The sequence below is a fragment of the Malaya genurostris genome, chromosome 1 (genome assembly GCF_030247185.1).
Source record: "Malaya genurostris strain Urasoe2022 chromosome 1, Malgen_1.1, whole genome shotgun sequence".
Classification (NCBI taxonomy): Eukaryota; Metazoa; Arthropoda; class Insecta; order Diptera; family Culicidae; genus Malaya; species Malaya genurostris.
In genome coordinates this window covers 3,628,097-3,641,999 of record NC_080570.1, presented here as the reverse complement: position 1 = coordinate 3,641,999, position 13,903 = coordinate 3,628,097, and the positions used below count along the sequence as shown (strand labels likewise).

The following is a 13,903-nucleotide window of genomic DNA, read 5'->3' as shown; positions in this document are numbered from 1 at the left end:
TTTTCATTCCGCTCGTTGAATCGCTAACACTAACCAACTTCATTCCATTCGAATAGAGTCGAGCTGGAAATCATTGACCTCAACGACAACCTGCCGGAGTTTGAAGTCGATCTGTACAACATTTCCATCATCGAGAATCTCCCGAAAGGTTTCAGCATACTTCAGGTCAATGCGATCGATCGTGATCAAGGTGAGAATGCTGAATTCTACTACTATCTAGCGAACGAAGAACCCAAGGGAGCTTTCGTGGTCGATCACGTGTCCGGATGGATCGTTGTCAACGATGAGACCTATCTGGACAAGGAAACTCGCGGTTCGCTGCGAATGACTGTGAATGCCATGGAACGGGTCGAACAGGTCGATCGCAGTCGAAACTATGGCACGGTTCAGGTGGAGATCACACTGTTAGACACGAACGATAACACGCCGGAGTTCGAGCAAGGAACGCTGCATGAATTCAAAACGAACTGTAGCGCAGGGATTGGGACTAAGGTGGGCACGATCAAGGCCAAGGATCCGGACGATTTGGGAAACGGTCGAGTCCAGTATAACATTAAGAATGTGAGACCCAATCTGATCATTCCGTTTAGGGTCGATCCGGATACGGGCGACATCATCGTGTCGGATCCGTTGACCTACGGAAAGATCGCATTTTTTGTGGAAGCTCGTGATCAACCGTTGAACCCATCGGAGTCCCGATTCAACGTCGCATTGATTACGATAGACATTGTGTGCCAATCGATCGAGGAAATCGAGTTCATCGGTGCTCCGTACGAGTTCTGGGTCGGAGCGGATGCTGCCATCGGAGCTTCAGTTGGACAAATTAGAACCACCTTCGATATGAACGCAGACGAAGAGATATTCTTCGATTTGTTGCACTCCTATCCGGAGGGAGTACCTTTCGCGATCGAGGAAAGATCCGGTATCGTTACCGTCATCGAGGGCATGGACAAGTTTGATCGTCGCTGTTACGAATTCGAAACGGTAGTTTCTTACCTTCCGAACGCGGAAGGCAAAATAGTTGATCAACTTACACCGGAAGCATACAACAACTTGGAAAAGATCATCGTCACGAACGTCACCATTCACGTGATCAAGCACAACTTTATGCTGCTACGAGGAACGAACTCGACTCCGATCGAGTTCAAAATCAAGGAAAACAAACCGAACGCGATCATTGGTCAGCTAAAGTTCCAAGACTTCCAGGAACAGTGCGATGCAGATGAGAAAGGTCTTCCACCGTTGATTTCAGTTCGAGGCGAACGAAACCGCGGCGACCGACAGGTTTTCAATTTAAACACCAAAAATCGAACTCGTTATGGGAGAAGATTCATTCGTGAAGCGAATCCAGACTATGTTCAGCTCTATCCGCTAGTGACGTTCGATGCCATGTTCACCACCAACACAACTCGTAAAACTCGAAACTCCAGATATTCGCGAACACCGACCAGTGGCGTCCAGTATTCGTTGGTCAACAGCTACGACGTTTCCGATCAGATTCGACTAACCAACGATGGTAAGTTGATGACCGTAAAGGGGCTTGATCGCGAAAAGCAAGCAACCATCAAGGTTACCATCATTGCCGAGTACTTCTACAAACATCGTACCTTTGCTGGCATTTACCAGGTCATAATCCTGGTCGAAGACGAAAACGACAACCCGCCGAAATTCAACCAACCCTACTATCTAGGGGTGATCGCGGAAAACTCTCCGATCGGAACGGAAATCGTACTCAGCAATCCGATCATCATCACCGACCCGGACGTCGGGATCAACTCCCAGTACGAGTTGATCCTTTCCGGTGAATCTAACTCATTCGCGGTCCAATTCTCGAACACTACGCTATCGAACTACAACAAAACGGTGGCTCATATCTTCAAGAACCTGCAGATTGCGAACGTCGACTCCAGCAACGAAATGATCAATCGAAGAACAGATTTTCATGCGAAACCGAGTGAAACTGGCAACGGCTCTACGCCACACTACAACATCTTATTCATGGGACCGAACAAACTGGACCGGGAAGAGATTGACAGTTTAAGTCTGAAGATGATGGCCACCGACAACGACAGTCTAACTTCGGAAGTCGAGCTACGAATTCTGATTCTGGACGTGAATGACAATCCACCGATCTTCGAGAAAGTGGCCATCTTCCGTAAAAGTCGATGCGAAATGATTGAGAACGGTAGCGATCTGGAGCTGTTCTATCTGGACGAATTGGAACCGGAAGCTCTGCCGGATTTTGTTGGTGGTACGGAGCGGGAGATGGGTCGACTGAACTACGGAGTAGAAAGTTTGTTCGAAATGGTCCAGTCGGCGCCGTACATTGGCATGCCCCGGCTTTTCGATGGACACTTGATGATGGCAAATCGATCGGCGGGACTACGGCGAAAAACGTACAAACCTCGAGGTAGACTACGGACGGGAGTTCGCAACACTCGAGCGATCGGAAAGAAACCGGTGCTGAAGTTTTCACTTCCGGAAAATGTCGAGGTGGGAAAGGTGATACTGAAACTGACGGCGAACGATGATGATTTTGATAAGAATTCACGGGTTTACTACGAAATCGTGAATCAGGAGGAAGGTCCTTTCCGGAATGGGAGTAGCTATTTTAAGATCGATCGTAGCTCGGGAGAGGTGAGACCAGTTCTGCGACTACCTCCGGAAAGTGATATAAGGTTGAATGTTTCGGCTAAGGATGTCGGCGGATTGGCGGATGTTATTGGGTTAGAGTTTAAGATTTATGATGTTAATGACAATTCGCCGGTGTTCGAGAAGCAGTGGTACACTTTCAGGGTCGAGGAAGGAAACTATCCGATCACGGGGACGCGGATCGGTCAGGTTCGGGCGACCGATGAGGATCTGGGGATGAACGGGAACGTAACGTATCTTCTGCTGGCAGAAGATGACACTAAGATACCCTTTTCTATATCGCCACTGGATGGAACGATTCGGGTTTCGGGTGAGATCGATCGCGAGACTGTAGCTTCGTACAACTTCCGGGTGTTGGCTTCGGATAACAACGCTGATTTGAAACTTTCGGCTATGGTGGATGTCGAGGTGATTGTGCAGGACACCAACGACAACAGTCCGGAGTTTACGGCGTACGATGATCTGCAGTACGATCGAAGTAGCATCAAACGGCTGCCGCTTTATATATCCTATATCAACGTCAACTCTAAACCGGGAACATTCGTGAAGCAGGTCCAGGCAAGAGATAATGACTTTAAAGAGAACGGCAACGGACTGGTGATCTTCTCGTTAACGGGTCAAAATGATCTACTGCACTTTAATATAGATCCGAAGGATGGAGTGATCATGACAGCTTCGCAGTTCATTCCACCGGCAAGTCGACGAAACTATCAGCATGTTAACGTGACGGTGGTTGCTTCCGACTTCGGAACACCTCCACGATCCAGTACGGCACTGTTGATCGTAAATTTGCAGGGTGATCCTCACCGTTCGAGCGTAGTCGACGAAAAGATCCCACTGTTTCCGTACAAGTACTACGAGCTGGAGCTTCGCGAGAACGACTTCGCTCCGAAGATCGTGTTGAACGTCACCCTGAACAAGAAGTATGCGAATGACGCTTTCCGGTGGCAGATTCTGAACGAAGAATACGGCGAGAAATTCCGAATCGATGAACGGAACGGGTCTCTGTGGATGCTGAAGCCTTTGGATCGGGAAGAACAGGAAAGCTATGAGATCAAGATTAAGGTGGAGAAGTTGAAGAATCGCGAAGTTCGGAACATTCCCAGTGTTCTGTACGCTTTGGAAAATCCGGTTAAAAAACGTACGCAAAAGCTTTCCGATAATGAAGTTGAGATTTTGATAAAAGTTATGGACATGAACGATAATGCGCCGATCTTTCGGGAGAACGATGGTCCGATAATTGCGGTTGTTCCTGATCGAGCCAACTACGGCTATCCGGTACTGAAAGTGGAGGTACGTAGAGAGATTTTGTTCCAATGAAAATTATTCTAGTAAAGAAAATTGATTTTTAATTTCGCAGGCCTTCGACGCGGATATTGCCGGAAACGGGGAGATTCGTTACTCGTTGTTGAATGAACCGGCCCGGCTTTTCAGTATCGACGCGATGACCGGTCAGATACGGCTACTGAGTTCACTGGCGACGTTTCAAGATCGGGTTTTTGGATTCGATGTCAAGGCTACGGACAGGGTAGGTGCCGACGATGGTAAGTCGACCATTGCGAATGTGTTCGTGTACGTGCTGAGCGCACGACAGGAGGTCTGTCTGATACTGTCCGGGGCACCGGTCGAAATCGAGAAGCAAATGACAACGATCATGGCTAGCTTGAGTCTGGCAACCGGGTTCGATGTTCGGATTCGAGCACTGGAAAGCAACGACAAGGTGGAGGATGCGTGAGTAGATTTTAGCTTTTTTTTTAGGAGACCATCCATGAAAAATGTATTCATTTATTTTCGTTTCAGCACAAACTTATACCTATATGCCATAGATCGGCGCTCCAACTCGTTGGTGGACATGGCTGATTTACAAAGGTTCGGAACTCACCAATAAAGGCGAATAAAAATCCACTCTAACGTTTTCCCTTTCTTGGTTCAGATCACTCGCTTCGCTGGATATGTCTAATTTGAAGCCAAACTTGCCCATCATCGAACTGATCGATCTGTCGTCGAATGTGCTCGAACCGCATTCGTATGATGCGGGGATGAAGGGAATCGAACTGGCCACGGTCGTCGTCGCCGGTTTGATATTTGCCGGTGGAACCGCTACGGCCCTGTGCATCGCGTGCGCTCGCTACCGTCGGTGAGTAGTCACTCTCCCTGAACTTTCTCTCTCTCTCTCGTTCATGTCTAAATTTTACTGAAGGGGAAAAAACAAAGCATGCGTAGAAGTTGTTCATTCAAATCGACAGGGTTGTGGGTTGGGTTCACCATTCGGTGAATTTGGCTACACGTTGCGATAAAAATAGTTGGTTTTTCTAGAGAATCATTTTTTAACATAAATCAATAACCATCATAAATTCTTGAAGGTAAACTAATAAACTGTTGTATTGTTCGTTTCTTTTTTTTCCATTCTGGTGTACAGCAATTCGAATCATTACTGATCACATTTAATTAACAACAAAATCGACAATCACACTAAGTCAACAATAGAATCACTATTTAACACGACATCGTTCAGTAGTTTTAACAGTAGATAGGTTTCGTAGTTAGTTAGTTGATTCAAAGCACGATGAGTCTGTATATGCAAAAACAATTTGTATAGGGTAGCTAGATTTATAAACAATTTTAAAACAGTTTTTAGACAAACTTACGCTTTCGCAGTAAGGAAACTACATCCGTTACCTGAAAATATAGAGAAAAAAAATCACTTTAGTTTCTGGTTTCTTATTTAGGCATGTAAGTCAGTTCGTTTGTAAGTATTAACAATTTTGTAAGAAAATAATTTTGAAAATAATCCAAAAAGTAGTGATCGAATTTCGATCAGGGGTTTCGTTTTATATTTGTCCAGTTGAACTGTTTAGACTGATTTGACGTCAAAACTATCGTTTGAGTGCGAGAAGCATGAGTGATGGGTTCTACTTTGCAATGTTCGTTAATTCCGATGGTATGAGAGAGTAATTTTTAGGTCATTCATGGTTCTCTCGTGCTGAAAAATTAATCAGTGGATGAGATGATTTGTTCAAGAGGATAAACAAAGAATCGGTGCGTTTGCTATAAATGTTTGCAGTGTTTAATCAGAGGTATTGTGCATTACTGATAAATGCACGAAACGTCTACATGTTTCATTGCGAAAAAGGTGGGTGGGTTATGACACAGATGCTTTTTCCACACTTTCAAACATCAAAAATCGTTGATTGGCGACAAACATATTCTACCAAACGACTAACACTAAACTGATGAGTGTAAAACAATACAGCAAACAATGTTATGGTTGTTTTTTTTTTTAATTTACATATTCAGTGGACGAAAACTCACAACTATGTTTGAATTCTAAACTTGAGTTCCAAACCTGAATTAAGGAACTTAGTTCAGTTCCCAAATTTAGTTCCAGAATCCAATTTCTGAATTCAATACCGATATGCAGGTGCTGAGCCCGAATTCTGGAAATCAGTCCTGATACTGAAGTCAGGAAATACATTGTGTAACTGAATTTCAAAAGTAAATTCTTGTAACTGATTTCAGGAATAAATTTCTGGTTGATAAATCTGTACCAAATTTCAAATTCGGGGTTTAAATCTAAAATTTTGTTGCAGAAAACAGATCTAAAATACATTACTATTAGGCAGTTGACCAAGTTCAAAGCTCAAGTCACACGGTAAACAATTGCGGGTCCTATTATAACCGTGAAAGTGGCTTTACCGATAAAAATGGCACTTTTTATAATACCACCAATGGTCGAAGCAATTTGGTCAAAACTGTACTTGTTTGAAGCCTGGCAATTATTTGACCTACTTTAAATTGTGGCCAAAAATTGTCTTAATTTCAATTTGTTTTAGTGTTTCAAAATAGTTATCATCATTTCTCTAATTTACTAAAAAAAAAGCTAGAATTTATTCTAGAGTTAAATGATAAATAGATAGCTTTCCGACGTCTTCATTATATTGACTATCGATCGACTGATTTGTAGATTACAAACCTCATAATCATAATTTGTAGATTACAAACCTCATAATTTAGAACCAAAAAAACATAAAAGTAAAGGTGACAAGCGATTATAAATACACTCTCCTACTCAATGCTTGATCGGAGAAATAGGTATAAAGCGAGAGGACTAGTGTTTGATGGACAGAGAAGATGTTTGGATGTAAGGTATCGGTCGGGTGACGGCCAGGATGTAGACCATGTTCGATGTACGTTGCTACTATGTCTGTTTCGCGTTTTAGAGTGACTAAACCAAAATCAGAGTGGCGAAATGGTAGCGCGTATGCACGGAATGCATAAGAACGCAGGTCCGAGTCCTGACTCTGAGCGTATCTTTTTCCAAAAATTCATCTTTTTCTGTTAGTTTTTCTTTCACTTGGCTTCTCCAATATATATTTCCGCTCAGTCATTGCAAAAACTGAACATAAAAGTAGTTACTACTTTTCGTTACGAACTACATTTAGCTATTTTTTACGCGTTTTTGCTTCATACAATTCCAAAACATCTTTGGCGTAGTGACAAGAAGCAAAATCACGCCAGAACAGCGAGGAAGTGTCACAACCGCGTAAAAATAGTAAAAATCGCTTCTTTGGGTATTCTTCTATCCTTGTTCACCATGCCAGTGATGTGATGAAGCTTTGGCTTGCTCGCTTACTGCTGCATATTACTTGGCAAACCAAATGTTTTTATGGGAAACTTTTCTTCATCCAGAAATGCTCTTCTAGGCCGTTCCGTTTCATAGCACTAAGAAAAGATTCAGGCAGGAAAACTTCGACAAATATGCCCTCCATTATACAAATTTTGAAAAACAATGATTTTCGATTGAGTTATCAGATCAGTCAGAATCAGAGAGTGGCTCGAAAATCGCCATGTTCTTCTAAAAATTGTTAGAGCAGTAGACTTAGGAAAAATTCAAAGCAACGAAATTAGTCAAATTACGAAATTTAGAAAAGCAGTTGAATTAGTACAATTAGTGAAATCTGACAAATAAGTTTATCATAGACGATTTGAACTGGTTACTGTGGGGAGGTGTTTTTTTTTTGTCGTGACTTACTTTACTATGAGGCACCTTTTCAAAATTCGCCATATGGAAGAATGGGCAGAACTTAATCGTGATTATTTCGACTTGTATTAATGGCAGCAACATAATTCTTTCACTATTTCATAAAAAATATGATCTGGAATTTAGGATAATATTTTGAACAGTGTGAGATAACCACAAACAACTCAAAAATTAAGTTTTCTGTAAATTTTAAAACAACGCGGAAAACTCTACTTTTGCTTGTGTGCATCAGCTGCTAGTGCTTTGCATTGGAGAGAAAGAAAACAAGAAACGAAAAGGGGACAACATTATATAAAATCAGCCGTTCTAATGGCTCTAAATGTTATCTAAAGAACTATTAGGATTACTTCATCAGTGTAGTGAAAATCCAAAATAATTTGATTTGCTTCGTGCACTTTTCGCTGTGCGAAAATCGTTCGAGAAAAATGTTACGAACTGTGCTAAATATCGTAGAGAATTTCACAATTTGGTCCTTCTAAAAGGCCGAAATGAATCCTGTTCAGCATCTTGATAGTTTCTTTCAATGAAATATGCAAATCCGAAATGAGATAATCGACGTCAAAAATCGTTGAAAATTTTAGTAGTGAAAAAGGGGAAAGTTTCGCAATTCACACAATCGATCAACTATCAATTCGAATTCGAAAGTGTAAAGAAAATTTTCTTCGTATTCACGACATCCAGTTATGTCTCTGACATTACACACCCGTACTTTTATCATACTCATTTGAAGTATGGAGTATCATTTCAACTTTCTTTAGAAAATAAAAAGACCACTGTTCTTGATTGGAAGATAGATTCTCCAGACTTGAATCCTATAGAGAAACTTTGAAACTTTATGAAATGTGAAGTTTCCAAGAATGCTTCTACAACCAAGCAAAATCTGATTCGTTTACGGAATGAAACCTGGAAAAATAAATTACGAAGACTTAAGGTAAAAGATTGAGAATCGAATTGACAATATGCTTCGGCGTATAACAGCAGTATTGACTGCTAAAGGTGATAGTGCAAAATTTTGAATTTTTATTTATAGCCTCTCGCCATATTGTTAGACCCATGATGAAGGATGGAATAATAAAAAAAAAGTAAAACATTTAGGGGTTTTTGGTTTGCACGTAAAGTTTTTGGGTTTTTGGTTTGTACGTAAAGTAAATACTTAGTTTCGATTTCTTCGCGTTTCGCCTTCGGCTCATCAGTGCTTAAAGCAGTTCAAATTGAACCACCATCTCCGCTTAACAGTTCAATTTGAACCGCTAAGCAGACGCAATTTATGTGTGATAAAAAGAATGATATTTCATTAAATTCAGAATTTTGTATGATCTCCTTTAGTAACCAACGCGGCCGCTATACGACGAGACATATTGTCAATGCAATTCTTAATCTTTTCTTTTATCTTATCGTTATTTTCACAAGTTCAATTGTGCGCAAGAATCAGATCTTGCTTGGTTGTAGGAGCATTCTTGGAAGCTTCACATTTCATAGTGTACCAAACATTCTCTATAGGATTCACATCTTGAGAATCTCCCGTCCAGTCAAGAACGGGGACTTTTTTCTTCACTAAATACGTTGATAAACATTCAAAATGGTGGCAGGTGCTCCACAATTTTTAAACCACTTTGCCATCGTTGAAAGGTTGAACAATATTTTATAGAAAGATTTATTTTTTATCATGGGTCTAATAATTTTACCAGAGACTTAAATTTCAATATAAATAAATGCATTCCATTTGTTCTATTAACAACAACAACAACCCAGCTGAAAAGTATCTGTCACATGTCATTCAATTTTCACTATTTGTTTTGGCATTGCTGAAAAAGTCAACATCTGATCGGAACCCTTGTGGTTCATTCGACTCAGCTTTCCAAGACCAAAAGATTCCTTTGTGAGCTTGGCTATACCTTTTCTATTAAGCGAATGCGTTTGAAACCTACAACTAAACCTATAATCAAGTTCGAAGTTTGAGTCACACAGTAAATATGTCTGATTCCAGATATTAAATCGTAGAAATGTCGTAACCGATAAATATGGCATTTTTTTAAGAGATGGTTGAACCAATTCGACCAAACTTGTACTCGCTATGATAGGGTCCAAGATCACGTTCAAAAGGGTAATGGCGTATTGCACTTCGTGTTCCGCATGAATGATCAAGATCGAATGTATTGTTACTGACATTTTAGGTTCAAGAAATGCTAGCAAATCAATCTGGAATTCGACTCAAGTTGAATTGTTATGGTGATACTATTTCGAATGGCAAGCGAATAGTATTATACCAATATTAGGTGAATTGGAAAGCGTCTTGTGTGGTATTCTATTTCTAAGAACAATGCACTGTAAAAATGAAATTAGCTAGTTTTATATTCAATATATTTCAATATTTCACAATTGTTAGCATTATGTTTCAATGTAGTTAGCACCACTCTTTAATTTACCAAAGAAAAACATGTAATTTTTCTATGTTGAAACGGTAAATAGAATAAATTTTCTGCGACCTGAGCGTTTGAGGCTTTACACCACCCAGAAAATCAGTTGTCGATGCTGTTGGTGGATGGTCGTCACCACGACGTCCAGTTTCGTTTAACGCACAAGAAGAAATAATCGATTTTCGATCATGGTTTACCTTTGATCCGATTGAACACCGGGACTGATAAATGTCTGACTACCTCAAAACCGTCATCCGAGTGCAAAAAAAGGCAATCAATCACCATGAGTTTTCCTCATTGCTTCTAAAACTTTCAGGAAATCTCTTTTTTGAATTATTTATCATAAATTAATGATGCTGTTTCTAAACGCACGATGAAAGAATTATGTTGTTGCGTTTGGAAAAACTTCACGATAAAGTTATACCCATTCTTCAACAGAGTGAATTTGTGAAAGGCACCACATAGTAAAGTAAGACATATTCACGTCAAAACAGTTATTACTTTTCGTTGCGAATTACAAAGAAAAAACTATAAAGTGAGCCAAAAAAATTGTTTCGATCTAACATCAAATTCTTAGTTTTATTAACGCATTTCAATTCGAACATCCTTACTCGAGTTGGAGAAAGTTGTTTCAAAAATTTAATTCAAGTAAACTAATAAATGTTTAGAAAATCATACATTCGATGTGATAGAAATCTATTAAAAACCTACAAATTTCAAATTAAAAAAGAGCTAGGATATAGTCGCTACTAACAATTGACTATTTTTAATCATCCAGTAAATTTTCCGTGTAGCTACCGAAATGAATTCAATTTCGATTCGATCGAAGCAGGCGTGTCCGAGAGCGAGTTTTTCTTTCTTTCTCTCTCCATTAGCCTGCCGGATTCATCCGCTGTTTGACTGTGCTTACTTCAGTAAGCCACCTGCAGGTGGTGCTCGAAACTAAGCTTGTGTTCAATTCTTGCGTACAATATTGTAAGAGATTATTTCAAATAAATTGTATAGCAATATAAAACTTGTGAAGTACTTTTCAGCTGATGATTTGGTAGTTTCGGCGCTGACTAGACAATTGCATCGAACTGATTAAAAAAATCTAGGAAGTGGAATTAAATGCAGTGATTCTACATTTAACCTTGCATGATTTTGGCACAACGAAACTATAATTTACTAATACAGTAGTCTCACGTAAACTAACAACTAAACACCATTCGAACCAGTTCCAACCGAACACGCTAAACAGAAGAATGTGATCCAAAAACCAAACCCGCCTCATTTTGCAGCCTGATTCCCCTGCCGAACATAAGCGGAGGTGGCGGAACCCAGGACGTCCGGGCGACGGGAATGCGCAACACCGTTTCGACACTGGGTGTCAACAATAATAACAACAACGGAAACGGTAACAACAACAACAACACCGGCAGTAGCATCGGTGGCAGCATCAGTCGACCGATTGCCCGTGTCGACATACAACCGGTGATCACCCGGGCAGATCTGAAGAACTCGATCTTTCATCCGAACTTTCACCGCCAGTTTGTGACCAATATTAGTACCGAATCGGCGGCCACGGTGCCACCGGTCAATGACGAAAACAATAGGTTCGTGGTTTTTTTTTCGATCATGCTGAGAAAGATTAACTTGTTTATACTTCTTTTTCTCATTCCAGTGATAGCTACGAGGACTCGCTGAAGGATTCGTTGACGTCCAATACGAGCCTATGACGAGACGGGAACGCTCCCCCGCCCTGCAGCAGGGGGAGCCACCATCGGTGCCACCCCCGCCACAGCCAGTTGTACAGAATAGCCGATAGGAGGAACCAAAAATTTTGAAAAAAAAACAAAACACCGTTCATGAAAGCCAATTTTCGATTTAAAACAAAAAGAGAAAAAGTATTATCTGTTATCTAATGTGTAAGAGAACTATTGCGGTTGTGTGAGTGCGAGATTATGAGCGAGAGATTAGTGATTGAGTGCTTTCGAAGTGCAATCGACGAAACCGGTGACAAAGAAAAACTGTAAATAAAATCACATTTTTAATTTTAGAATATTAAGAAACTAAACTTCACGGCTAGCTAAATGTTCCGAACGCTTTGGCCCCCTCCTCGTTGAGCTGCGCTCCCGGAGTGACATTGTTCATGTGTTTGTACCACTCGTGCACATTGTGATAACGCTCCAGGTCGAACCCCAGCGCCTTCATCGTAGCAACCGTCGCCAGAATGCTCAAATCGACGATGGTCATGACATTCCCCGTTACGTAAGGCTGTCCCTCCAGAAACAAGTCCAGCATACTCATGGCATGCTCCAACGCACCCAGTTTCTTGAGATCTCCTTCCAGTCCACCGAAAACTTGCTCATGGTAGTACTCCGCGAAACGGTGATAGAGAATGCACGCATCGAAGAACATTCTCTCGTTGACCTTTGCTCGTTTGGCAGGATCCTTAGGGTAAAGGTTGTCATTCTCTCCATAGCGGTCCACAAGATAGATTTGAATCGCACGGCTTTCCCATAACACCAGATCTTTGTCCTTCAACGTGGGAATACTGTACTGTGGGTTGATTCGGTCATAGTCCGGACGGCGAGGTTCGCCCTTTGTCACATTTAGCTCTTTCAGTTCCAGCTCCACACCGACTGCCATCGCCGTCATCTGAACCGCTCGGGAAGGCGCCGAACTCGGGAGATAGTAGAGTTTTAACATTTTTTCACAGTTCCGTTGCAGCAATAAAAATAGCACCACCAGTTCAAATGTAACCTGTTTCGTTATGGTCGTACCAAAGTTAACTGAGCGGAGCGCAGCTTTACTCCGTTCTTTGCTGGAGCCGATTGTGGCCTCCAGAGTGTTTTTCTTGTACACACTACTCTCGTGCTGTGAATTGGTGCGATCAAATATGTACAAGGAAAATAACAAAAATAGAAGAGAAAAAAACCGCGACAATACCGAAAGATTATCATTAGTAAAACTCATATGTGTTGGTGGCAAATCAAAAAAAAAACAAGTTGCAAAACATATGTCGAGTACAAGATTCGACCGAAGTGTTGTTTTGTTCGCCTATGCTCTGCGCAGGTAATGGTGGCTAATGCCACCGAGTGGGACCAGTTATTTGACACACACGCGCCTACTTGGATTGATACCGATTTCATGGGTATGGGTGCGTGTCAAAATAGCAAAACAAAATTTAGAACGGATCAGTGCGTCAAAACGTGATTCGTAAAATTGCAAGAACGGGCCTCTCCTGTGAACGACCACAAACAGTATCACTACTTCAATCGCAGTAGGCGGCGAGAGATATGATCTTATGCAGTTGTTTTTGGTTCTGTTTGGTCATGTGCGATGACTGTCGGATGGTGGGAAGTTGTACACTAAGCAAAAAAAATAAAGAATTTTCTCATATAGAAATTTTTTTCACATAGACATTAAAATTTTGCCAACAATCAATTTAACTCTAAATTCACACAGTATTATATTGGGAATTGCTTACCCGTCTATTTCCAATGAGTTTATGTAACGCAAATATGCATTCGATTTTCTCTGGGATGGCTGGACCGATTGCTGTTAACTGATATTCGAATAAAAGGCCCCCTTAGCCTGCTATTGATTTTTTTCCGGGTTCGACTAGAAAAATGTGATTCGGAAAAAATTTATTATTATATGTATTTTCTCAATTTTCTGCAATAGATTTTCACAGAGACCACTAAGCAGATTTCCAAGAACATGGATTCAAATAGAAGGTCTCATAGCTTGCTATTGAATTTTATCTGGATCCGACTTCCAGTTCCAGAGTAACGGAGTGAAATGAGCC

The 13,903-nt window shown here is 41.1% G+C and overlaps 2 protein-coding genes across 3 annotated transcripts in view; one reads left to right on the top strand and one right to left on the bottom strand.

The window, feature by feature from the left end:
• Window positions 1-12,128, top strand: part of LOC131430060 (cadherin-89D) — a 56,295-nt gene extending 44,167 nt beyond the window's left edge. Inside the window, exons 5-10 of one of the 2 annotated variants that reach the window (XM_058594699.1) lie at window positions 57-3,945; window positions 4,013-4,383; window positions 4,453-4,521; window positions 4,586-4,789; window positions 11,391-11,705; window positions 11,774-12,128. In XM_058594699.1, the coding sequence (XP_058450682.1) occupies window positions 57-3,945; window positions 4,013-4,383; window positions 4,453-4,521; window positions 4,586-4,789; window positions 11,391-11,705; window positions 11,774-11,828 (4,903 nt within the window). In that variant the 3' untranslated portion in view covers window positions 11,829-12,128. Of the gene's footprint in view, window positions 1-56; window positions 3,946-4,012; window positions 4,384-4,452; window positions 4,522-4,585; window positions 4,790-5,071; window positions 5,339-11,390; window positions 11,706-11,773 lie in introns of those variants that run through there. The other variant, XM_058594707.1, reaches the window with a different exon arrangement.
• Window positions 12,118-12,948, bottom strand: LOC131430084 (glutathione S-transferase 1-like). The gene has a single exon (XM_058594741.1). The coding sequence runs from the start codon at window positions 12,799-12,801 to the stop codon at window positions 12,175-12,177; it is 627 nt and encodes a 208-aa protein (XP_058450724.1). The 5' UTR covers window positions 12,802-12,948; the 3' UTR covers window positions 12,118-12,174.
• Window positions 12,949-13,903: the final 955 nt, after the last annotated feature.